Below are 26,329 nucleotides of genomic sequence, written 5' to 3'. Positions count from 1 at the left end.
AAAATCCCGAAGCCGGGGAGCAGGCTCTGATCCTAGTCACATGCTCTGTCTAGGCCTGTAGGACTGTTCCTGTAATCCCTTTACACTTGCAGTCACTCAGTTTGCCCATCTGAGAGGTGGGAATGATGACACCTAAGCCCTTTGGAACACCCCCCATTGGGATCAGAAGCCACCCAACAGAGGTCAAAGAACCGATAAACATGTGAATATCTGGGGTCAGTAGCTGGAGTGAAGACCAAGCCCCGTTTGTGGATTCATTTGAAGTGGGCCCCAGGGGAGGAGGTGTAAGCTCTCTCTGAGGGTTTTGTTTTTTCATGTGACCACAGGCATTGTTACAGCAAAGTTAATTGCCTGTGTTTGCTTCCTGTGGAAATATCCCACAAGATGCCCTGTCAGCATGGGCCCAGCATTTGCACTTGTGTTTTGCCTATCCATTTGGCTTCTTTGAAAATTTGGGCCAAGATCAAATCTTCCATAAAGGTCTGTGGGCTGTGACCATAGCCCTCAGCTGTTTGCTGTGTTGTTCCAATTTCACAGATTTAGCTTCGTGAGGGGAGAAAAAGAATAAAAATGAGCCATGAATTTTTTATGGACTCAGTTCTTTATGCTAGGGATTGAGTTCTGTTCTCAATGCTGGGGCATCAGGAGAGCTACATTGCCACCCACTTGCCTTGTCATCTCAGGCAAGGATCTTGAAGATTTGTGCCTTAGTTTTCTCATCTGTAAAACGGGGATGATGTCTTCTCTAAGCCCTCTAAGGGTTTTTGAGAAATCAAATGAGCCAATAGCCCTGAAAACTCTTTGAATAAGTGCTATATCCTTATACGTGTGAACTCACAAAAATTAATGGCTTTAGTATTCCCTGAGGTCTCATAATTCCAAGCTAGTTCTAAACTCCCAAGAAGATATCTGCTCTTGGAAGGAGTTCCTTGTGGGGAAAAGCAAAAATAAGTTATGTAGGAGCCAGATCTGGGGGACTCTGGGTATCTTCCTAAGGAATTTGAATTTTCTCGCCCTGAAGACAGTAGGAAATCATTGAGGGCTTAGACCTGAAAGAGGAGGAATCAAATGGTGGTAGGCAGAGCAATAGGAGCCGAGAGAGACCTGAATCTGGGGGCTTGTTGTCTGAAGCACTGCTGGTGGGTTTCAAGGAGAGAATGAAACCACAGGCTTCCTCTTAGGGCATTCACCTCTTCCCAGAGCATCTGCAGGCAGCAGGAGGCAGGCGGGAGTCAGCTGGCTGGCACACGGGCTGCCTGGCTTCAGTTTTAAGTGTCAGAGGATCTGAGAAAGTTGAAGCCTGGCTTGGAGAATTTTGAGCATTACTTTACTAGCATGTGAGATGAGTGCGATTGTACAGTAGTTTGAACATTTTTGGCATTTGCCTTTCTTTGGGATTGGAATGAAAACTGACCTTTTCCAGTCCTGTGGCCACATTTGAGTTTTCCAAATTTACTGGCATATTGAGTGCAGCACTTTCACAGCATCATCTTTTAAGATTTGAAATAGCTCAACTGGAATTCCCTCACATCCACTAGTTTTGTTCATAGTGATGCTTCCTAAGGCCCACTTGACTTCACATTCCAGCTCTAGGTGAGTGATCACACCATCATGATTAGCTGGGTTGTGAAGATCTTTTTTGTATAGTTCTGTGTATTCTTGCCACCTCTTCTTAATATCATCTGCTTCTGTTGAGTCCATACCATTTCTGCCCTTTATTGTGCCCATCTTTGCATGAAATGTTGCCTTGGTATCTCTTATTTTCTTGATGAGATCTCTAGTCTTTCCCATTCTATTGCTTTCTTCTATTTCTTTGCATTGATCACTGAGGAAGGCTTTCTCATCTTTCCTTGCTATTCTTTGAAACTCTATATTCAAATGGGTTTATCTTTCCTTTTCTCGTTTGCCTTTTGCTTCTCTCCTTTTCTCAGCTATTGTAAGGCCTCCTCAGACAACCATTTTGCCTTTTTGCATTTCTTTTTCTTGGGGATGGTCTCGATCCCTTTCTCCTGTACACTGTCATGAACTTCCATCCGTAGTTCTTCAGGCACTCTGTCTATCAGATCTTTGTGAACTTTCAGATGTTCAAGCTGGATTTAGAAGAGGCAGAGGAACCAGAGATCAAATTGCCAACATTTGTTGGATCATCAAAAAAGCAAGAGAGTTCCAGAAAAACATCTACTTCTGCTTTACTGACTACACTAAAGCTTTTGACCATGTGGATCACCACAAACTGTGGAAAATTCTTCAAGAGATGGAAATACAAGACCACCTGACCTGCCTCTTGAGAAATCTGTATGCAGATCAGGAAGCAACAATTAGAACTGGACATGGAACAACAGACTGGTTCCAAATCAGGAAAGGAGTACATCTAGGCTGTATATTATCACCCTGCTTATTTAACTTACATGCGGAGTACATCATTAGAAATGCTGGGCTGGATGAAGCACAAGCTGGAATCAAGATGGCCGGGAGAAAAATCAATAACCTCAGATATACAGATGATACCACCCTTGTTGCAGAAAGCGAAGAAGAACTAAAGAGCCTCTTGATGAAAGTGAAAGAGGAGAGTGAAAAAGTTGGCTTAAAGCTCAACATTCAGAAAACGAAGATCATGGCATCTGGTCCCATCACTTCATAGCAAATAGATGGGGAAACAGTGGGAACAGTGACAGACTTTATTTTTGGGGGCTCCAAGATCACTGCAGATGGTGATTGCAGCCATGAAATTAAAAGACACTTGCTCCTTGGAAGAAAAGTTATGACCAACCTAGATAGCATATTCAAAAGCAGAGACATTACTTTGCCAACAAAGGTCCGTCTAGTCAAGGCTACGGTTTTTCCAGTGGTCATGCATGGATGTGAGAGTTGGACTGTAAAGAAAGCTGAGGGCCATAGAATTGATGCTTTTGAACTGTGGTGTTGGAGAAGACTCTTGAGAGTCCCTTGGACTGCAAGGAGATCCAACCAGTCTATCCTAAAGGAAATCAGTCCTGAATATTCACTGGAAGGACTGATGTTGTAGCTGAAGCTCCAATGCTTGGGCCACCTGATGTGAAGAACTGACTCCTTGGAAAAAACCCTGATGCCAGGAAAGATTGAAGGCAGGAGGAGAAGGAGACGATAGAGGATGAGATGGCTGGATGGCATCACCGACTCAATGGACATGAGTTTGAGTAAACTCTGGGAGGCTTGGCGTGCTGCAGTCCAAGGGGTTGCAAAGACTCAGACACAATTGAGCAACTGAACTGAACTGGTCTGAGGATGTTCCAAGAACTGTGTCACTGGATCCTTTGAGTCACTTGTCCATCTCCCCACCCTTCCATTTCATGAACTTTCATTCTCCCATTTGAGTTGGGAGATCTTGACCTGTGGGCTGTGAAGTTCTACACCGAGGGAAATGGCAAAGGACGTAAGGGGCCTGGATGACTTTTCGCCACTGGGCACAGCTTGTCCAAGAGGACATCATTCTTTACAAACCAAATGAAACAAGCCTAAGAAAATGCTGCATTGGGATTGAATTTGATTGGAAATCTGTCAGATGGATTGCTGGTTGAATCTGGTGGACCAATCCAGCCTGTTGACTTTAGTCCCTGCAGGTTCCCATGTAGGTTTCCTCGGTGTTCAAGCCCCTCTGCTTCCCTGACCTGCAGTAGCTACTGAGATGCCCCATTAGACCTGCAGTGTCTAGGCTTCCAGCACCTCTGGATTTGAAGTCCTTCACTGGGAGCAGTCAATTGGTCTTCCTTACCCTCTATAAATCCCTATGACACTAAAATAATGCTCTGCAAACAGTTGTGGTTTAGAAAAACTTTTTTCTTGACAATTTGGTCCAGAATGATAACAAACGCAGCTGTACCTATCATCAAAAAAAAGAAAAAAGGCAGTTTGTTCCTTGGCTTTCCATTTGGAAAAATCTTGCCTCATGACCTCAGAGAGCACATAGAGGAGGTAATCGACAAATATCAGTTGAATTCAGTTTCTCCAATATGCCAATTCAGCAAAAGTTGGAATAACTGCTAAAGGTCAGATGTTCTAGACTCTGGGAATATACAGATAAGTAGGCTTTTCTCTTAAGCAGACCCCAGTCTAAGTTACCGAAACTCTGCTTGGCCATCATCCATGCATGGAATGATCAAAGACCAACCTCAAGGTCAAAATGAGGTCAGGATGATATAACAGCTGAGAAATACACCATCAAGTTACACCCACCGTGAGCAGACAAGAAGCCTCGAGTCTAGAGTCTCTATTCTGACCTAAATGTAGATGTTTAGAAGCAACTTGATTAAGGACTCAAAGTCTTCTAACGTTTGCTTTGTTCAAATGTCAGAGCCCAGGGAGCCCACGTTTACATTTGCCCCAGATGACTCAGAAGCAGACGTCTTCCTAGCTTGGTGAAGGCTGTTAATCTTTGCCCCAGTGGTGGAGGTGGTGGCATTGTGTGCCAGTATCACAAGACTGCCCCAAGTTTCCTGATATTAATCCTCGCTTGGAGGACACTTCCTGGTAGACTTCCCATGCCAGACATTTTTTAATAAAATATGCTATGGAACTGCTTACTCCAGGAATTACTCATTTCATTCTGTGGGTGGTTTTATTTTAGGGAGATGAACAGCAGAGGGAGGCATGCATTTTGAAAAGAACAAATCAGTTGTTTGTGAGAGGATTCTGTTTATTACCACACAGAAGAGTAGTTCCTGAAGAGAAGGCGTCAGAGAACCAAATTCCAAAATTTCTTTGTTGATGCTTCAGAGCAGAGATCTCCTGCACCAAACACCCCTGCCCTTGAAGAGGAGAAGGTATTAACATTTGTCTAAGTTAATACCCATGGTATTCGGGGAGGTGAAAGAAAATATGCAAAGCTGCCTTTGAAGCTACTCTTATCTAAGAACAGGGATTGAGCAGCATCACAATACTGTGCCCTTTGGCCAGTTAAATTGAACATGTTTATAAGGATGCTTTAAAGGCAAAAGATAATTCACTCTTACACTCTCTTAGGGCTTGAATGTTGCATTCCGTGTAAACAGTGACTCACACATCCTGCTTAGAAGGATAAAGAAATCCAAACGGGGGCTTCTCATTTAAGATCCACGGGACCCTAGAATATTTTTTTAAAGAATAATTTTTATATATTGATACATATGTATGTATACATGTATGGGGCTTCCCAGGGGCACTAGTGGTGAAGAATCCGCCTACCAAAGCAGGAGACATAATGAGCCTCAGGTTCCATCCCTGGGTTGGGAAGATCCCCTGGAGGAGGGCATGGCAGTTCACTCCAGTATTCTTGCCTGGAGAGTCCTATGGACAGAGGAGCCTGGCGGGCTACAGTCCATAGGGTCGCAAAGAGTCAAATAGGACTGAAGCAACTTAGCATACACATGTATATATGTATAACTGAATCACTTTGCTATGCATCAAAAATTAACACTGAAAATCAACTCCATTTCAGTTTGAAAAGAGAAGGAAAAAACATGGGGAGAAAAACATTCACAGGATCCTGGGATGATTGTCCAAAGCTGCATCCTGAGGACAAGAGGCTACTATCTCTCACTGAAGTGGTTGTTCACATGGCCATGGAGTCTTTGCTATGTTTATTCAGCAGATAATGACTTAGGATCCCCATAAATTCCCTACCCTGGTGCAGCCCCACCTTCTGTCCTGCAGGACCCATGATGAGAAAAGTGTTCATTTTCCCTAGACTTCAGCAAGCCAGGCGTAAGGTCTGAAGGCTTTTGCCTTAAGATATCTTCTTGAAAGATGAGACTCGGGGATCTCTTGGGTGACTTTCTGTGACACAGACTTTCTGCCTGTGACTCCGCAGGAGTCTGATCAGCACTCAGAGCTTTGCCAGGTTGGCCCTTCCTGCTGGTGCAGAAGGCAAGTTGGACGCGATCTGTGAGGTGAGAAACCAGAGCCTGTGTCACCCTGGGTGACTCAGCCGTTGTTCTCACTGACAAGTGGGGCTGGTGAACAGTTCCCAAAAGAGAATGGTGAGCAGTGGCTGCACCCGCCCCTGGGGTGACTCAGATGAAAGCTTGAGAAGAGGCCCCCAATGTTTTTGTTGACCACACATTGAGAACTTTGTCTCAGCCACACAACCTGGCTCCCTTGAAACCCCACTGGAAGGACCATGAGCAGCAGCAGGTGCCAAGGCAAGAGTGTGAGCTTTGGGGTGATCACAGAACGCTGGGCTCAAATCCTGACTCTGCTCAGGCAAGGCACTCAAATTTGTAGGGCTTTAGTGTCCTCATCTGTAAAAGGGAGCTGTTTAAACGCAAACACCAATTCTGAGCAAATAACAACAGCAGTGAAAGTGAGACAACTTTCCCCCTTCCCCAGGAATCTTATGGTCTTTGGTCTCCTCCCCCATGTCCTCTCTGGCAAGGGCAGTCCCATCATGTAAGCCAGTTATCATTATTACTTAGCTTGTGTACAGTTTCTGTAATGGGTTCCCCTCTATTTCCTTGGTTAACTGTGTGCTTGGTGGGGCTGGAAAAAGCCGAGTGGGGACCTGAATCCAAGCCTTTGACCGCCAGCCTGGTCCCCCTTCCAGCATCTCACGCAGCAACATCACATCTTGCACCACAATCTTATCTTCCTTCAAGGGACCACAAGGGACTCAACAGTGCCCAAAGCCTGGATGTTGTTCCAGGAGGGGTGGATGTGGAAGACAGAGACGAAGAAAGAAAAATAGGACACTTGAAAATCCCAAGAAGGGCTCTTGGCAGCTGTGCAGTGCTCCAGCTGAGTGGCCTCCCACTCCAGGAGGATGCTATAAAGCTGGGGAATGAGATCGTAACTGCCTCAGGAACCCACAGCCAAGAGGAGGACCTAAGGGTGTTCTTAAGTCATCCAGCTGCTCTGGCATGCTCGGGGCCCAAAGCCTGGGCATTTGTTGGATTACCTTCCCCAGCACTTGTGAGGGCCACTGTGTTTTGTCTAAAAACAAAGGAGCTATCCAGCTTAGGACTCTCCCTGCAAAACATTGATTTGTAGCAGGTGTGGTTCTGAGACTTTGAGACACTGCTCACTCCCTCCACCTCCTGCATGTGTCTTGGACTCCACCGATTCTGGTCATCTTTGGGGGGGTTTTCTGTTTTCTTTCTCTCCGTTGCTTTCTTTTCTGAAAGAATCTTTCTTTTTGAGTACCCTTGATTTACAAGATTATATTAGTTTCAGGTGTACAACATAGCGATTCAATGTTTTTATAGATTATACTCCCTTTAAAGGTTTTCTAAAATGTTGCCCATAGTTCCAGCTGGTTTTGCTTCTGCCTTAGCATCTCAGGTATGCAAAGCTCCTGTCCCAGGGCTGAGCCCAAGAAGGAAAATGAGGGTGGAGGGTCTCATCAGGGTGACATCCCTGTCACCCGCCACAGGGGTGTGAGCCCCTCCCCCCACTGAGAATTGTGGCTGGGATGTTCGGTGTGACTCAGGGCCTTAGAACGTCAGTTTCTCTGCCAGTGAGACTGAGCCTCTCCCTGTCTGGAGCAGGTGCCTCCCTACATGGCAGGAAGGCGGATGTGGACCCTAGTAGTTCTGCTTGTTCATAGTTAACTCAATCATCTCTTTTTTTAGAAAGAGAGGGAACAAGGGAGGGATCTAGGGAAGGAAGAAGGAAGAAAAGAAGGAGAAATAAAAGGGCAGAGAGGAAGGGGAGGAGGGAAGGAGGAAGGGAGGAAAATAAGACAAGAAAAAGCAAAGAAGAGAAATGCAAACTCCTTTCTCTCTGGCCCCTTGGGAATTCTCTGGGTGGGGGCTCGCTGGTTTCACCAGCAGCTCCCTTGCTCTTAGCAGATCCTGGATATACATTTTCCTTAAGACTGGTTGTCTGCAAAGCAGGGGAAACAAACCAGAACCCCTCATAAATCAGTCGGGGTCACTGCCAAGAGCTTTGTACACTTGCTGTCCCTGGCAGTGATAAACTCATTGCATCTGGGAACCGGCCAAAGACCCTGAGTCCTATCTTAGTTCTCATTCCCAGAAAAAAAACCTCAGCGCTCCGTTCCCCCTCCCCCTGTTTACTGTCTTTGTGTTTCTTAGAAAAAGCTGGCGAGGAGGAAGGAACAGAATTCCATCAGTGGGTACAGCAAAAGCTCCGCTTCTCCGCTTCTTTGGTTGGAGGAGGAGAGGAGAGCAAAGGAGAGCCCTGGATCCATAGACTGTGGGGAAGGAGGCCCCGCCCAGAGGGGCCTGAAGCCACAGTAGGGGGCATGAGGGATCTGCGTCTTCTATTCCATTTTGCTCAGACCATGATTTCCACCTGCTGTTGTTGTTTTGTGGTGGTTCCCTCATGGGGCAATTTGAGATGGTCATTGTGATGGTCAAGAGCTAGCAATAGGGTTGGCAGAGTGAGACCACCTCGTGCAGCCCACCTCCAACAGGCAGTGTTCTCTTTACTCTCTCCCCACGTGGTCCCTGCCTTGGCTCTGGCCTTGGCAACAAATTGTCAAGATGCCATGTGACATTAGGACAAGAGCAGAGCCCAAACTGTCCCTCTGACCCACGTTGTCCCCCACCGCCGAAGAGGGGACCACTGTTTGCTGAGCCTTCCTCCTCAGCCCTGGATCATCCTTCTTTCTCTGGTTGACCAGACCAGGAACTGGGAGACATTTCCTGTCTCCTTAGCTCTTCCTGCCATGACGAGGCTCTTTCTGGTTGTTGGACCAGCATTCCCCACCTCTGGCAGGGAATTCATCTTCAATTTTACCCATTCACAGCACCTTGAACCTGAACTTCTTCCTTGTAGCCCTTAGATCAATTAGTCATGCCCACCCTTGTGCAATGAAATCCAAGTTTTATGACAGCAAGGAGCTCTTTTGTCTCTTTCATGCTGTGATCTCAGTGTCTGACACAATGCCTGGCACCTAGGAAATGCTCAACAAATATTTTGGGGAACAAATACTGAGTCATCTGCTTTATTCTGTTCTTTCTCAATTGACAAATTCTTTCTTTTAATGGCTTTTCTTGCTTATGATGAGTTGGAGGAATTAGCTGGATTGAGGGTAAAATTTGTTCTCAAGGCCAGAAGGGTTGGGCTAGGAGAGTTTTCCTTACTCCTCTTGGGGCAGAAGGGGGAATTTTGTGAGATATTTCTGAGCATTTCGATTCTTGTGACGAATCAGAGCAACAAGCAGGGGGCTGTGGCCTTGGAGAGGGGTTTGGAGAAAGTCCAGGCCTGAGGAACACGCCTCTCCAGATGACTCAGGAGCCACCTGGCTCTGCTGGCCAGACAGAAGCCAGGCCTGAGACAAGAACAAGGAGACAGTGAGCCATTTTTGCTCTGGGTTAGCATCTGTACCTTGTTGTTGTTCAGTTGCTCAGTCGTGTCCCACTCTGGGAGCCCATGGACTACAGCACGCCAGGCTTCCTGTCCTTCACCATCTCCTGGAGTTTGCTCCAACTGATGTCTATTCAGTAAATGATACCATCCAACCATCTCATCCTCTGTCACCCCCTTCTCCTCCTGCCCTCAATCTTTCCTAGCATGAGGGTCTTTTGTAATGAATTGGCTCTTCCATATCAGGTGGCCAAAGTAGTGGAGCTTCAGCATCAGTCCTTCCCATGAATATTCAGGGTCGATTTCCTTTAGGATTGACTGGTTTGATTTCATTGCAGTCCAAGGGACTTTCCAGAGTCTTCTCCATTCATACCTTAGATGTAAATGTTAGGCCACTTTGAAAAGATAACAAATGCAAAGACCCTGATGTTTCTCAGTCTGGGCTCTGAGACAATTAGGGCTGAATTAAGATGCCTACATAGGGACCTCCTCTGAGTTGAATGTGATCCTCCGTCTCCTTCCATACAGAGAGCAGAAACTGATCATAAACTAAAACAAGTATGGAGCCTGTAAACTTGCTCAGTATTTGCAGGCTCAGACCAGTATTTTGGTGAACCAAAAAGCCGCATAAATTCTGCTAACGGTTAACCCCACACTGGACGCTATGCACATGAAAGAGATTAAAAACACATTGTTTCCACAGGGAACTTAAACCAGAGTGGGCTGGATTTTTGTCTGAAATTTGCAGGAAAACACTCAGCAACACGTGTTCTCACGAAGCTTATTAACTCAGAACGTATCTGGATCATCAAAGTAGGTTCAGATCGAAGCCAGTGCTTCATTTCTCTTGGCTCCTTGCAGTGGTCCCATTCCCATGAGGAGGGCTGCACCCTGCTTTTGTAAGTATGGGATCATCTGTGCAAGAATGAAGCTGGTGCCCAAACAGGTCCGCGTGTGGTCCTTCATAACATGGCCAGAAAGGGACCCACATGGCACCAAGTTGATGGTTGCTTTCTGCCTTTGCTTTCTTTCTTTTGTTTTTTTGGCTGTGCTGGGTCTTATTTGCTGCACATGGGCTTTCTCTAATTGTGAGCGGGGAGTACTCTCTGCTGAGACAGGCTGCTTTCTCTTGGGGTGGCTCCTCTCACTGCAGAGCACAGTATGCTCTGTTGTGTGGGCGTCAGTATTTGTGGCGCACAGTCTTACTTGCTCTTCAGCATGTGGAATCTTCCCGGAACAGGGATCAAACCAGTGTCTCCTGCATTGGCAGGTGGATTCTTAACCACTGGACCATCAGGGAAGTCCATGCCTTCGCTTCCTTTTGAGATGGGTAGGGAGAGGGTTTTAGCAAGCCCTTGATGTAACCCAGCTTCCTCTGGGATGTACCAGCATCTCAAAAATGGCCAGGTACCTCTACAGGGTGCCCCCAACTGAGGAAAGTTCTCTACCTCACCCATCCCCTGAGAAGAATACCCAAGGAAGAGGTCATTAATGACCAGTCCAGCCTTTCCACGGAGCATCTGCTTCACTGGCCAGCTCTCCATTCCTCCAAGCCCTGGGGCCCTTATCCAGATTCACGGGATGGGCAAGGAGTGTACATCAGAGAAGATGCTTCCCCCCTAACGATCCCACCCTCCCTAGGGAAAGCCCCCCTCCTTTTAACAGGTCCTCTCTTGGGACAACCAGGCTTTCCCATGCCGCTGTGCTACCTTACATTTCAACTGATAAATAACCCTTTTTCAATCGATAAGCTCCCTCTTGTAATGAACCTGGCTTTCCCTGTCCTTAATGAGGACAGACCTATTAGAAAGGGATCACGAGGCTACAGGAATTAGCTAAAAGTCAAGGGTAAAATCCATTGCCATGGCCAGAATGTAACGGCTCTAGGAGCCCAGGAGGCCACCATGCCCCAGCCTCTGGCATATTTGCCCACAAGACCCCATGATCTGGCTCTAAGAGCACTCTTCCAGGATGGGATGGTGGCCCTGATGTGCATTCAGTTCAGTTCAGTTGAGTCGCTCAGTCGTGTCCGACTCTTTGCGACCCCTTGAAGCACAGCACACCAGGCCTCCCTGTCCATCACCATCTCCCAGAGTTCACTCAGACTCACGTCTGTCGAGTCAGTGATGCCATCCAGCCATCTCATCCTCTGTCGTCCCCTTCTCCTCCAGCCCCCAATCCCTCCCAGCATCAGAGTCTTTTCCAATGAGTCAACTCTTCGCATGAGGTGGCCAAAGTACTGGAGTTTCAGCTTCAGCATCATTCCTTCCAAAGAACACCCAGGACTGATCTCCTTTAGGATGGACTGGTTGGATCTCCTTGCAGTCCAAGGGACTCTCAAGAGTCTTCTCCAACACCACAGGTCAAAAGCATCAATTCTTCAGCTCTCAGCCTTCTTCACAGTCCAGCTCTCACATCCATACATGACCACAGGAAAAACCAGAGCCTTGACTAGATGGACCTTAGTCGGCATTAACTGACCTAATTGCATCATTGCCTGTGGACTACTTTTTTTGGTTAGTCTTTTTGAGATACTTCTAGCTTCACAAGCACTGAGAAGAAATACTATAGAGACATACCATTTACCCAGCTTCTCCTAACAGTAACATCTGCAAAAACTATAGTACAGTATCATGGCCATGATGTTGACATTGCTACATCCCCTGAGTTTATCAGATTTCCCAATTTTTCTTGTACTCACATGTACGTGTGTGTGAGAGAGAGAGAGGTTCTGTACAACTCTATCACATGTGTAAGATGTGACAAGATACAGAACTGGCCCCTCACCAAAGAACCCTTCCTGTTGTCTGTTGTAACCACACCTCCCTCCCCTCCTTGCCTCTCTCCCGTCCCTGAAATCTGGCAACCACTTATCTGTTGTATGTTTCTACGATTTGTCATTCCGAGAATGTCACGTCAATGGAATCATATAGTCTGTAAACCTTCTGGGGCTTTTTTTTTTTTTTCCCATTCGTGATAATTCCTTTAGGATTCATCCAAGTGGTTGGGACCATCCGTAGTTTCTTCCTTCCTATCGCTGGGCCTGTGGTTTTAATCATTAAGCAATAGTGCATCTCAGTGTGGCACCAAGGCCCAATTACAAAGCTTCCGGGACATGATCTTCAAGGATCTTTTTAGGCTGAGAAAGAAAATGGGTTTTAGTTGATGTGTTCTGAGTGGGGGAAAGAGAAACCACGAAGCAAACATGTTCCCTGTTTTCCCAAGTCCACACCAGCATGGCTTGTCTTGTTTGTTTCTTCCCTAACAGCAGCCACTTGGGTTGCAGTTCCCTTTAGTGTTGGGTGACAGTTCTCTCTTGTGTCTTCCCATCTCCCCCCTCCCCAGGAGCACATCTACAAGCTGATGAAGAGTGACAGCTACGCCCGCTTCCTCCGGTCCAGTGCTTACCAGGACTTGCTGCTGGCCAAGAAGAAGGTATCCCTGGAAGGGCAGCCTTGCCTTAGCTCTATTGACCTTTGCCTGCTGCTTGCTGCTGGTGTGACGTGAGAATACCATCCCTTGGGTTTTCGTTCTTTTCTCTCTTCTTTCCCTTCTGTCCCTGCTTCCACTCCAGTAGACGAAAATTAGGATTGTTACCACCCCGGCCCAGCCCGCTGAGGTCCAGGGTGTGGCCTCCTGTCTCCCGGTACCCAGCATCTCCATCCGCCTGTCTGCCCACGGTGGAGGGAGTGACCACCTAGGAGGCCCCTGGGGCTCAGCCCAGGAGCAGAGGGCTGGCTGTGACATCAGCGAACCCCTGAGGAAACCACTGCCAGGTCCAGCCCCCTCCCACAGAATTTCCTGCCCCGATCAGCACGCAAAGATGAGTGTGAGGCAAGGATTGCAGCAGCCCCCTCTGCATAGAAAGGCTTAGAGTTCCGGGGCGATGGGGCACCGGAAATCCTGCCTGAGGTTTTTGCCCTTTCCTCTCTCCCATCTGCCACCTCCCCCAGAGCCTTTGCCTTTTCTTTTAACCAAGAAAAAATGGCATCCTAGCTCCTCCCTCCCGGCCCTCCACTCTGAATGAAGTCTTGGTTCCCTGCAGCCCTCGGGGTCTAGATTTAGGGGTGCAGGGACACCCCCCCCCCAGGATGCAGGCAGTGAGGGGTGTTTGGAACAGGAATGAATGTGGCTGGATTTCTGGGAGGAGGGAAGGCAGAGCTGGAAGGACAGGGGGTGAGGGAAGGGGAAGGTAGGGGGTTGGCCCATGGTTCCAGTGTGCCAGTGAACACTGTGCTTTGTGGGTCTGATCTGAGGTCCACGAGGGATTCGGTGTGGCTCTCCTCATGCAAAACTCCAGCACTCGTGTGCCTCGCTGCTTAAGGCCACGTGCATCCCTTTTTTCTCCCTCTCAGCCTCCCGGTGGCAGTCCCCTAGCCTGCGATTGTCCAGCGACACAGTCTGCCTGGCTGCCTCTCTCAGTCATGCAGCCCCTCTTTCTGTGTGCTGTGACCTCATGGGCTGGGAGCCTGTCTATGTACCTGGCTGGTAACCACGTCACTCTGTAGACTAGGAGAGCATTTCTCTCCTGCTCACCTGCCCTTGGGTAGCCCTAAGGCCATCCCTGAGAGTCTTAGAAAGAGAAGTAGATTTGGGGGACACCCAGAGTGTCCAAGACCCGGCTTTCTGGGCTGGCATCCTTCCCATCATATGTCACTCCTGTGATGGACAATGTGAACCCCAGCCTCCAGCCAGCTCCCTGGCAGGAGGGTGGAGGTGGAGGGGCCCTGATGGAGCGGGCTGACATCCCCCCAAATAATGGTTCTGATACCCAGTTTTTTCAAGAAAGGTGAAGGCTTTTAGTATCAGCAGCCCAGATCACAGGGGAGGTCAAAGTGAGCGTTCCTTATTTCCTACAGCTCAAGACCCTGAACCGATCCCAGTGTGGGGAAATCGTGGGCTCCCACAGTTGGGGTCACCTGGGTCTGTCCACATACTTGTCCACACACACAGAAGAAGCCAGAGGCCATTCAATCTCCTTGTGAGTCTGAGTACAAAGGGAAAACACACCCCTGTGCAAGGAGTGGTGCTGAGGTTCCTGCGTCCTCAAGTCCTCCTGTACAAGAAAAGCTTCACAGAGGAGGTCACTCAAGTGAGGCAGGAACAGATGGCCTGCCTGTGACATGTCACCAATGAAATTTATTAGATTTTTCATCTCAGCCCTCTCAAGGGGTGTCCTTGGGGGCTGAAAGCTCTTGCCGAAGCCAAAGCCCTTTCGATATTCAGGGGGTAGATGTTTCTAAAAACAGTGACAAGCCTACCTTTTCTTCTGTTTTCCCCTGAGCTCCAGGCATGGACTACAGTTGTAACTCGGCACTTCCAGGTAGACCCAGAGTGTCTTCTATTGCCAGGGGTGGGCTCACCATGAGATTGACACGTCCAGGTCATGAAGGGATGTGAGCCATGGTCCCAGCTAAGAGGCGAGCTGTAAAGCGGCCTCACTTTTCTGCTCACAAAGTCCCCTGATGCACTGTGGGGGCACAGCCTGCTGACCCTTCCTCCCTAATCCATCCTCTATCCAAGTATCTTAGTCATTCTGATGAGCCAAGTCCTCAGGGGGCAGGTGAGCTGAGCTTGGAGGACCCCTTAGGACAATTTGAGGACCCCTCCAGGACAATTTGAGGACCCCCCCCCAGGACCCCTCCAGCTTCCCTGGTGGCTCAGATGGTAAAGAATCCACCTGCAGCGTGGGAGATCTGGGTTCAATCCCTGGGGTAGGAAGATCCCCTGGAGAAGAAATGGCAACCCACTCCAGTATTCTTGCCTGGAGAATCCCATGGACAGAGGAGCCTGGTAGGCTATATAGTCTGTGGGGTCTCAAAGAGTCAGACACGACTGAGGGAATAAGCATAGCCAGGATGCTTAAGAATGATTTTCCAGGGCAGCTCCAAGGGCCTCTGCAAGGCAGAGGAAGCCAAATGAGTCAGGCTGATGGTCCCTCTCTGTGAGCAGCCACTCGATAGCCAGGGGATGAGAAGGACAGGCACAGAATTCCGGCTGTGGGGCCTAGGACCGGCCTGATTTGAGCCACATGGATGGCCCCCAGGCTGCCTACTGGATTGAAGCTGAGTGCTGCCATCCCCAAGTGCAGACTGGGTACCGTGCCAAGCCCAGCACATAACCTTCAGTGCTGCGTCTGAAGGACAAAGACCAGCCTGGCTCTGCTGCTGTGTGTCATTCATGTTGCATTTTCCTCCTGAATTATGCTCTCTGTCTTCAGCAGCCAGCCTAGGGGATAGGACATGACGGCCAAGGAAGCCGTCTGACCTTGTCCGCAGTGACACACAGTGACTGCCTTTTGCCGCCTCGGCTTCCAGCACGTCCTGCAGACCCCCAGGCCCCTGGCTGCTTCTTCAGCTCTCTAACTTCCATTATTTGCTCTGTGTCTGTGAGTGTGTGTGTGCACGTATGAGGGTGTGTGTCTGTGAGTATGTGTGTCCATGGGAGTGTATGTGTCTGTGAGTGTGTTTTGTGTGTCTGAGTATGTGTGTCCATGTGAGTGTGTGTACTCTCCAGATTTCCCAGGCATGGATTCAGGACCCCGGAGCTGGGCTCTAGGAAAAACTAGCAGGTATTTGGGATGTATTTCCTCCCCTCTTGGAAAAGCAGGAAACCTGGGGAGAGGGCCAGATACAAGCCACGCCCCCTTCTCCATAGAGGAGAGCTGTCTGGCCTGGGGAGTACGGGGCTGCCCCCTCTTCCCTCTCTGTGTAGTGTAGAGGGATTGGGGGTGGCAGGGAGGGGGTGCCCTCAGCTGAGACTCCCCAAGAGGCTCCTGAGCTGCCTGTCATCTGCCGCCTGCTATGAGTAAACCTTGGAAGGGGTCACCTGCCCAGGTACTGGAAGAGTATTTTCTGTCCAGAATACTCCTTCTGAGACCCAAGACCTCTATGGTTGCAAAAGACATGGGCAAAGAGAGCCTCCTTGATCTCAAGATACAGAAAGAGCGTCCTTAGGGGGCCTCAAGGATGTCCTGGAAGTTAGCAAACTTTCTGGCTGGAAGATCTCAGAGAAAGTCCTAACCCAGACTCACGGAGGACTTGATGACCTCGCCTTGCACACATCTCAGTAGCATCCCCCCAACACCCCACTGGCCCTGGGAGCTGGTCTGGACTGTGTCCCCAGTTGAGGCCCCCAGTTTTTCCCTGCATGGGGGCTTGGCTGGTTGAAAGCAATGATCAGGCATCGCCCAGCTGCTCCCAAGGGCCCGGCTCCCAGCCCGGTGGCTCCCACTCCAGCCCAGAAGCAAGATGAATGACTCTTCTAGAAGCAAACACCCCTCTCTCCTTGCTGCTCTGAGGAGGCAGCCCCATCTCTCCTGGGCTTCTGTTTCCTGTCTCTCCCACTGACTCCCGCATACAGCGCTGGCTGCTTCTCTCTTCCTGTTTTTTGTTTTGTTCTTGTTTTCTTTTTTCTCCGCCCTGTTTTGCTTTTGTTTTGGTTCATTAGCTGCGGCTGCTGCTGTTTAGGAACCATGTGTTATCTGAAGAATTTTTTTTTTTTTCTGTATTTTTCTCCCTATCTTTTTTTTCCCTAAAGCCAGAAAGTGAGCAAGGTCGTAGAACTTCCTTAGAAAAGTTCACTCGCAGTGTGGTAAGTTCAGCTGGTTTTCTTTGGTTTTTCGGCTTTCTTTCCGTTTTTCTCGGTGGTGGTTGTCGTTTCCTTCGGGAGGGGAGGGAGCCCAGCGCTCTTCCCTCAGCACACCCACCCATGGTCTTCTGCGAGTGTCGGTGGCTTCTCTCCTAGGGACCAGTTTGCAAAAGACAAAAAGCCCAGCAGCTCCCCTTGCAGACGGGTGCATGCCCCCCCTACCCAGCCCCTGGCCCGACATTTGCTCTCCTGGGCAAGGGGGCTTCGAGAAGGAAGGACCACCCCCGCCCCCACCGTTGGGGCTGCTCGGTGGGTGCACCTTCTGCTGCAGCCCAGGGAGAAGCCCGTCTAGCTGGACCATGAAATAAATTGGCTCAGAACTGTAGCTCATAAAAAAAAAATCCACATTCCCCTCTGGGACTCTGGCAGCCACGCGGGTGCGGGAGGCAAGCTGCTGCTGCTGTGCTGGTGGCTTTTGCGTGTGCAGGAGGCGGCCGTGCTGCATGGGTTCTGGCAGTGAGGTCCAGCTGGCGTGTGTGCGTGTGCGTGTGTGTGTAAGTGTGTGTTGGTGGCCTCTGCATGAGTTCCCATGTCCCTGACAGCCCCTTGTTAGCCTCCTTTGCATAGCGTGACAGGGCAGTAGCCAGGGGGTGGCGTGGCCATGGTGGGGAGGTCATCCCCATGGTGCCTGGTGCAGATTCTGAACTGTGGTCTGCAGTCAAGCACAGATTCATCTCTGTTTTCCATAACGTTCTTTGTAAGATTGGGCTTCCCAGGTGGCTCTAGTGGTAAAGAACTCGCCTACCAATGCAAGAGGCATTGGCAGATTCCATCCCTGGGTCAGAAAGATCCCCTGCAAGAAGGCATGGCAACCCACTCCAGTATTCTTGCCTGGAGAATCCTATGGACAGAGGAGCTTGGCGGGCTACAGTCCATAGGGTCGCAAAGAGACAGGACTGAAGTGGCAGCATGCACACATACTCTGCGAGACTGAGGCATAGGGCTTGGTACACGGGAAGTAGCCAGTCCCCTTCTTTCCTGAAACCAGCTACTGAGCTCCTGCAGCCCAACTTGCACTGTTCACGTGGAACCAGCGAGCAGCCAGGGAGCCAACATCCCATGCACAGAATTTGTCAAATTTCGCTTCCCAAAGGATAGAAACCCACTGATGCTAACTTGTCTTTTTCCTCCCTCTGTTGCAGGGGAGAGTCCTTGTAAACCTGACTACTGTGTGATTAGTATCTTTATTTTATCTTTTTAACATAAATTCTAAGAATTCTGGGTGGACAGCAACCTGGTCGTTTACCTGTAATAGTTAGATGCATCTTAACCAAATTTAAACAGTTTTGAATTTGCTAGATGTCAGCTTCACAGCAACTCAAGTAGGTGGCAATTAAAATATGGGTGCTCATCCCATCTCTTCTTCGGTATTCTCTCTCTATGGTCTTTCCTCATGAGAAATCAGAACTTGCAGAATGTCAGACCTGTAATCCCCTGTCTGTCTTCATGGCTGGTTTGCCGCAGCCATACAGCTTCATGCACCAAGAAGCTGCCATGGGCTGTTGGAGGCAAGGCCGTGATGGATGACAGAGAGTGGTGGGAACTCATTGCTCCCTCTCTTCTGAGGCCTGGAGGCTGCAAGTGGAGAATGTTCAGGGATTTTGTTGACAAGCCCAGAGTATGTTATGGAGAAAGCAAAACTCCTGCAACCCCGGGCAGGCCCTTCAGGTTGACCACGTGGGCTGAGGCTGTGAGAAGCCTGGTCCTCAGATGAGGCATCCAGATCTCGCTAGGCTGCTTTTCATGAGAAGTGGGTGCTGGGAGAGCAAACACGATCTCGATGAAGCTCCACGAGGAGCATTTATTGACGTCCCTTCTTCCCAAAAGTGGTGTTGGTTCAGTGGTTCTCCAAGGTCTGTTAACAAAGTGTTTGGAATGAGAAAGCACCAGACACCTTCCAAGCATTTGAAGTGTACACCTGGGAGAACTTAGAGAGATGTTTTCAGGGCCAGCTGAAGGAGAAAAATCTCCTAAGCTCCTGAGATTCTTAGAATCTATATGAGAGAAAGCCCAGCCTTCCAAACCAAAACATTCCTAAGTTGCCTGTTATTTTTCTATAAAGACTCTAAAGGGTCATGCATTCTGATTTTTTGTTTCCAGTAGTAGAAATAGAGATGGACTTGTTTTGATCCATCCATGCTCCTTGTGATCTTGAGATAACACCACTTGGGGTAACCAGACGAGGCTGAGGTTGAGGAAATGACCCACAGCTCTAGAGCGGTAGCAACTCTCAGAATACTTGAGGCTGGAACTCAAGAATGTGGTTTTCACAGCCCAGTATTCTAATCAAACAAAATTAACCAGTCAGCCAATATGTCTTGCAATTTGATAGCCATTTTCTGGATCTAATATACATAAAGTGCGTGATTTCTTTGAAAGAAGGTCTACGTGAATATTTCATCTTCTGAATACTGTAAACTATAAAACCCAATGAAAGGCTAGTGCAGTAGCAATAATGGTCCTGGGAAATACATGAAGAAAGACCATCCACATCATGGGAAAATGAGGGAGTGAAGCTGGGCAGTCCTTGGACCAGGGATGTGAGGCCAGCTGCCATTCAGGACTAACCAGTGACAGGAAATGTTGATCCAGATCGTTCATTATCTTGGTCAGCTAACTTCTTATCAAGACTGAATCTGGGTCCAACATTTCTCCCATGCAGTGCTCTTTCTTTTCTTGGTAAAGGAGGAACATTTGGAGAAAGCAAATTGTTCTTTCTAAGACTCCTATATCATGATATGGAGGGATTGACTGTGAAAGGCCACAGAGGCCCCCTTTGACATGGGATCCTAGAAAGGAGTTCAGTATGGTTCAGAGAAGCTGCTGGAGCCATGCTAGTTTGAGTGCAGAGGAGCCTTACGATCCCCAGCAGAGGCTTTGTTTTTCACATGGCTCCTTTTAGTGGAAGCTTCATTCTGAGTCATGCAGAACTTGAGTAGCAAGTAGCAGATAGGGGTTATGCTGTGCCAAAGCACTGTGCACTATGGCCACCCGGAGCCACAGAGCTTGCATAAAGGCCTGCTTTTTGATAGGGCCAGCCCAAGTTCAGAAGCGAATATCACTCAAAGTCCACGGCATGGTGCAGCCAGCCCATAGTGCATCTTTATCCAGACCAGAAAACAGGATCCTTCTGATGGGCCCAACCCCACAGATGCCCAGCTGGCCAAGCAAAGTGCAGCTGGATTTCAGCCCCTTCTTAACCCTCATCTGCCCTTGTACGGTAGATGACTCACACCATCATACAGGGTGGCTCTGCTCACAGGAGCCCTGGGCCCAGGAAGAGCTGTGACACATAGCAAGTTCTTAAAGTGAGGGGATGGGGGTGGGGGGCTCAGACAAGACCTCAGATCAGATGAACAGAGCCTCTTTCCCCCAGCTCTGTGCACTGGGAAGCGTCCTTTCACAGTGGCTATAAAATATGAAAGCCACAATAGGAAGCTTCTGTAGATTGTGTTTGCGTTGCCTTCCATCTCCTCTTCAGACTCTCTGGTTGGAGGTCCCAGGCATTGCTGCCTGGGGAGAGGAGGGTCTTCTCTAACTGAAGACCACTTCCCACTGCTCAGGACCAACCAGCCTGCCATCTCCCTGGTTTTGCAGTCAACAGATGACCTCGAGGGTGTGAAGGAGGCCAGAGGGGAAAGACTGTCCATTCCACTACCCTCTCTTGGGCATGCTCATTCCTTTGGGGTCTACTGCAAAGTAAGGGCCAGCTCTGACACAGAGGACAGAAGGATGTGTGGGAGGAAGGCAAGAAGTAGCAAGGGCCATTAGCCAAGACTCAACAGCAGCAACTGGATTATCCCTCTTCGGGTGGTGGCCAAAGCCATCTGGTGAAAACTCCAGAGGAGGAACTCTGAGGAGGAGAAGATAGAAAAAGTCCTCCGCATCTTTGTACAAGGGACAGCACTTAACTTAGGAGAAGTGGCAGCCCCAAGGGACGGTGGCATCAGCCTCCCTGGACACCTTTGCCTGGGCACTCAGTCAAAGCCCCAACTGTCCTCTTGAGAGCCTCATCGGCTGTAGCCTCAGGGTCCTGAGATGGACAAAGGAACAGCTGTTGCTGGAGGCCTCGGAGGAGAGCAGAGATGAGAACCAGGTGTTCATCCTTCTCCTAAGAAAACGTCACAGTTGGTCTTTGCCAAGGTGCTCCTAGGAATTGAAACAGCAAGGGCTGGGAGCTGAGGGAGCCTTGGCATGCACCAAGCGGCATCTCCATGACAAGCATTTCAGTCCTGCCTGCCAAGGAATGCAGCGGGGAAGTCAGAAGGAGACCAGGAAGCCCTAGGAGCCAGCTGTCACCCGCCTTCCTTCTCCCTTTCCCGCCGCCACCCCCACCCCAGAAGCCAAGGAAAATCTCTTGAGAGTAACCTCCCCCCACCTCCTGGGCAGCTCTGCACGCAGAAACCCCCAGCCCCAGGCCCAGGTGTTGAACCGGAAGTGGAAGGCTGAGGCCCTCCAGGCAAGGCAGAGGGCAGGCAGCCAGGGTGATCAGCCCACCCCCTCCAACCACATAAACACACAGCAGCTCCTTCTCCCCGCCTGGAGGCTGTTTCCCCTCCCCCTCAGCATGTCAGGGCAGAGCCTTGGGCTCCGCTGAAATGAGCTCTCAAACACCTAGACAGCAGAGCCCCTAGAGGGCCTTGACCTCAGTCGAACAGATCCTTTCAGCAAGGAACAGTTGGCTAAAAATCTTTAGAGTTGCTTTTGATTTCACACAGTCCTTGGGCCCCGTTGGGATGTCAGGGTCACAGGCTATATAGCGCCAGCCTGCTCCCATCGGATCTCAGAGCCCTCTTATTGAGCAGCAGTGAGACCCAGGTCTGCCTAGAGATGGAGGTGAATTTCACAGCCATGCTTGGGAGGGAAGGTGGGCCCTGTACAGATACTGCAAAGTCACCATGGACATGGGGCAAGGGCATGGGAAAAAATGAAGTGTGAGCATCTGGGGACCTCAGCATCACACTGCCTCCCTCCTGCTACCACCCTTTGTGGGTCCCTGGAGACCTCTGGGCTGGCTCACCACTGTCCTCTCGGAGATGCCCAAAAAGAGGTCACAAGAGGGCATGTCATCCTGGTCACAGTCAGTGGAAGGTTAAGTCTTCTCCAGTCTCTATTCCTCTCTCTCCATCTTGGGTCCAAGTGAAGTTTGAAAAGCATGTTTACTCTTTTAGTTTTGTAGCTAGAAAAGGAAAATGTAAAAGTCTGATTTTTGCAAACCAACGATAATATGTTAAGATGGCTGAATCAGTTTGGCTGGCAGGATACAGAGGCGACAAAGAGATAAAATGGTTCTCCATGAGGGCCCTGGACAAGGTCTTTCTGAAACCCTGGGGAAGGGGGAGATTTTTATTTATCAAAAAGGTCAGAGGTGGTCATTTTTGAGAAACCCAGCCCTATGCCCGGCCACTCCTCTGGAAAGGAGGAGCCCCCAGCTATTGTAGCTGATTGTTCATCTGTCAACCAAAAGCAGCCAAAAACCCTCTCCCTGCGGAGTGCCCACTCAAACAAAAGTGCACCAGTGACTCAGCCCCCAGACACAGGGGAGAGCTCGGCACCGCAAAACTGCTCCTTCCTCCTCCCTCTCCCCCACCCGGCCAGCTCCTGCCTTCCCCAGACCCCAATGTGCCGAGCAGTCAAGTGAAAGACTCCTGTGAGGCAGAAAGGCACAGCTGTGTGTTTACAGCCACTGATTCCGATCCAAATCGCAGCCCTGCCAGTCTCCCGCAAGGCAAGCTGGGGGCAAGGCAGGAAGCTATTTTGGGAGCTGACCTGCAGCCCTTTGCCGTAGCAGAGCCTTCCTCCCACCTCCCCCTCCACCCCGCCAACTCAGGAAAGACGTCCTTCTAGAAGGAGCTCCCACTTGAGAAGTGGCTGATGGAGTTGTGGGATTTCAGTCTGTTCCTTGTCACTTGTGAAGTCAGATTTCTGGCACCTGTCCCCAGGCAGCCACGTGAGGATGGCCCAGGGTTCCCATCTGTCCAATGAGAAGGCAGAGGGTGAAGGTGACTGATGGCAGGGCGCTTGGTGGGATGAGCAGCAGGGAGGACAGGCCTGAGTGGGGTACAGGATGCCCGTTTCTGCCCAGGACAGAATCTGCCTTGGACCTGCCAGGGGAGATGTGGCATCACACAAGGGGCAGGAGAGAAACCTCCAGGCGCTAGCCAGGCTTTGGAATAGCAGGAACCTAGGAAGCGGACCAGACTGCCAATGTCAAGGTCAGGGAGAAGAGACCCAACTCTGCTTGTGTCCAAACTGGAGGGTTGGAAGTCAGAGTGCTCAAGGTCTGAGGACTTCAAAGGCTGAGAAATAAGATGGCCAAGGCATTCCTCCAAAATGAGCTCCTGGTGAAAAGCAACATAGGAGTCTTCCTGTGTGTAAGCAGCAAATGAGCACTTTGGTTCTAACTGAGTTTGGGAAGCACGGTATTCTGGAAGAAAGGCAGGATACAAATCTGTTGGAAGGAACAATCCCTAAAACGTTGCTATGAAGCAGAATGCTAACTGGGACACCACAGGGGAGCTGAAAAGAGCTTGGAACAGTGGGATGGGATCTTCAGTCCAGTGATATTACCCAAAGGCCTAGGAGAGAAAGACCCTGGAGTGTTTGTTTTGGGGCTCCCCCATGGAAGGGATGGTGGCATGGGGTAGAGAGTATATAGCTACCCCGGCAGTGCCAGCATCCAAATGGCTGGTGAATTCACAGATCTATGTCCATGGGACATGCAGTTTCTGACTGTGGCCACAAGGGTCCAGCCACAGCCCTGTCTAGTCCAACATCCTTTTTGATGACTCAGATGAAGAGACAAACATGCCAGTCGTATTCAAAGATGCACATCCTAAAAGGTATTGCTCATTTGACAGGTAGTATAGTCTGCCATGTTAAGACCATCTCCTTCAGGTGGAATGATGGGTCCAAATAACCAGGGATAATTTAACCACATAAAATTTATGTTAAAAAGAAATTCAGTCTCACAACTACAGGATGACATTCCTAGCCTTCACTGTAATTCAAGTTTTAAAAACTCTGGGGGTTCTAGTTGACTGCAAGCTTGATACAAGTAAAAGTGGGAGGCAATCACTTTTTTTTTTTTTTAAGTATCTGTAGGTTGTAATAAAAGTGGAACGGTCAGAAGTGCTCCATTGCTCTCAGTGTTGCTCTAGACTGTGCTGAATCTTGTTTCCAAGCTCTCTTATTTTATCAGGAACTTCAACAAACTAGAGACAATTTAGAAAAGAATAGCTGAGGACCCTGGAAGCCCAGTGAGATGAAACTGAAGTATATACACACGTCCTGCCCTGGCGCTAGTGGTAAAGAGAAATGCAGGGGATGTAAGAGGTGCGGATTCGACCCTAGGTGGGGAAGATCCCCTGGAGGAGGGCACAGCAACTCATTCCAGTGCTCTTGCCTGAGAAATCCTGTGGACAGAGGAACCTGGTGGGCTAGAGTCACAAAGAGTCAGACACAACTGAAGCAACTTAGCGTGCGTGCAAGGAGATTCAGAAACCATCAAGAACTCTATGTGTGTTTGTCACCCAGAGTGAGTGGGCAGTTCTGGATTGTCCCAGAAAGCCAGAACAAATGGGTAGAAGACATGGGCAGGGTCACTCAACTAAGAATATTCTAACAGTATCAACTTCCCAGGGGTGAAATATGTCACCTCAAGGAACAGGGAGCTCCCTGGAAACATTCAGACGTTGGATGGCCAGGGATATTATAGAGCAGGTTCTATGGTGGATTCCACCCGCCTCCTCCAAGGAGAATCCTCAGGTGCATTAAATATTTGTGAAACATTGCATGTTATCATAGGTTTATAAATAAACTATGGGAAAGGAGAACAGATCAAATGGAGTGAGTTTGCTGAGCCTGGAGAAGAAAGATCCAGAGGAGTCAGGTGAAACGCTGGACTGCAAGAAACACAGGCTGGAATCAAGAATGCTGGGAGAAATATCAATAACCTCAGATATGCAGATGACACCACCCTTATGGCAGAAAGTGAAGAGGAACTAAAAAGCCTCTTGATGAAAGTGAAAGAGGAGAGTGAAAAAGTTGGCTTAAAGCTAAACGTTCAGAAAACGAAGATCATGGCATCCGGTCCCATCACTTCATGGGAAATAGATGGGGAAACAGTGGAAACAGTGTCAGACTTTATTTTTGGGGGCTCCAGAATCACTGCAGATGGTGACTGCAGCCATGAAATTAAAAGACGCTTACTCCTTGGAAGAAAAGTTATGACCAACCTAGACAGCATATTCAAAAGCAGAGACATTATTTTGCCGACTAAGGTCCGTCTAGTCAAGGCTATGGTTTTTCCAGTAGTCATGTATGGATGTGAGAGTTGGACTGTGAAGGAGGCTGAGCACCAAAGAATTGATGCTTTTGAACAGTGGTGTTGGAGAAGACTGTTGAGAGTCCCTTGGACTGCAAGGAGATCCAACCAGTCCATTCTGAAGGAGATCAGCCCTGGGATTTCTTTGGAAGGAATGATGCTAAAGCTGAAACTTTCAGCTAAAGCTGAAACTACTTTGGACACCTCATGCAAAGAGTTGACTCATTGGAAAAGACTCTGATGCTGGGAGGGATTGGGGGCAGGAGGAGAAGGGGATGACAGAGGATGAGATGGCTGGATGGCATCACTGACTCAATGGGCGTGAATCTAAGTGAACTCCAGGAGTTGGTGATGAAGAGGGAGGCCTGGCGTGCTGCAATTCATGGGGTCACAAAGAGTCGAACACGACTGAGCGACTGAACTGAACTGAACTGAAGGAAAAAATAAAGCTAGATTATGATAAAGTCAGAGCAAGACCACTGTCAAGAAGAGGAATTGGTGCCCTTCAAGCAATTGCAACTCAAGCAATTGCAATTCAAGCAAGGCAAAGTCATCCTTGCCTTTTGTTTTTGGTTATTTAAGCCAATCACTGCTTCTGCAACTGAGCCCTGGGCAACAAGGCTCTCTCCCCAAATGCCTAGGAGGGGATTAGTGAGCGGAGGACACTCGTACCCATGGGCTCAGGGAGGCTGAGCACAGCCGGTGGGTTCCCTGGCTCTGCACTGGAGAAAGCTTGGCCTGACATCATTCCTATCCAGAAAGGGTGTTTTGTTGAGAGCAGAAAAGATGATCGAGCCAGTTGCCTCTACCCGATGCGACTTGCTGGTTCCAGGTGGACATATTGGCACCCAACTTTCTCAGCCGGGCCAAGAGCAGAGCACGCTCCCTGAGACCTTAGAGCAAGGGGAAATTATGCTCATGGGCCCCCTCCTCCTGGGCCCTGCCATAAGGACTCATCTTCAGCCCAGCTCAGGGGAAGGGACGAGCTATCCTGCCGCATTCTTTCCCGCTGTCCTGAGGACCAACCTGATTGCAAATGACACTCCCTCCTCTCCCGGGCTTGGCCAGGGC

General features: G+C 49.2%; 1 protein-coding gene across 5 annotated transcripts in view; it reads left to right on the top strand.

Annotated features, from left to right (window-relative positions):
• The window catches only part of RGS6 (regulator of G-protein signaling 6), a 613,815-nt gene that overhangs the window by 572,323 nt on the left and 15,163 nt on the right, over positions 1-26,329 (top strand). For 4 of the 5 annotated variants that reach the window (XM_013967267.2, XM_018054008.1, XM_013967266.2 and 1 more), the window contains exons 16-17: positions 12,628-12,717; positions 16,822-16,875. In XM_013967267.2, coding sequence (XP_013822721.1) covers positions 12,628-12,717; positions 16,822-16,875 — 144 coding nt within the window. The remainder of the gene's footprint in view (positions 1-12,627; positions 12,718-16,821; positions 16,876-26,329) is intronic. The other variant, XM_018054009.1, reaches the window with a different exon arrangement.

This window comes from Capra hircus, chromosome 10 (assembly GCF_001704415.2).
Source record: "Capra hircus breed San Clemente chromosome 10, ASM170441v1, whole genome shotgun sequence".
NCBI lineage: Eukaryota > Metazoa > Chordata > Mammalia > Artiodactyla > Bovidae > Capra > Capra hircus.
The sequence above is the reverse complement of the archived record's forward strand: the minus strand, read 5'-3'. Positions and strand labels throughout refer to the sequence as shown.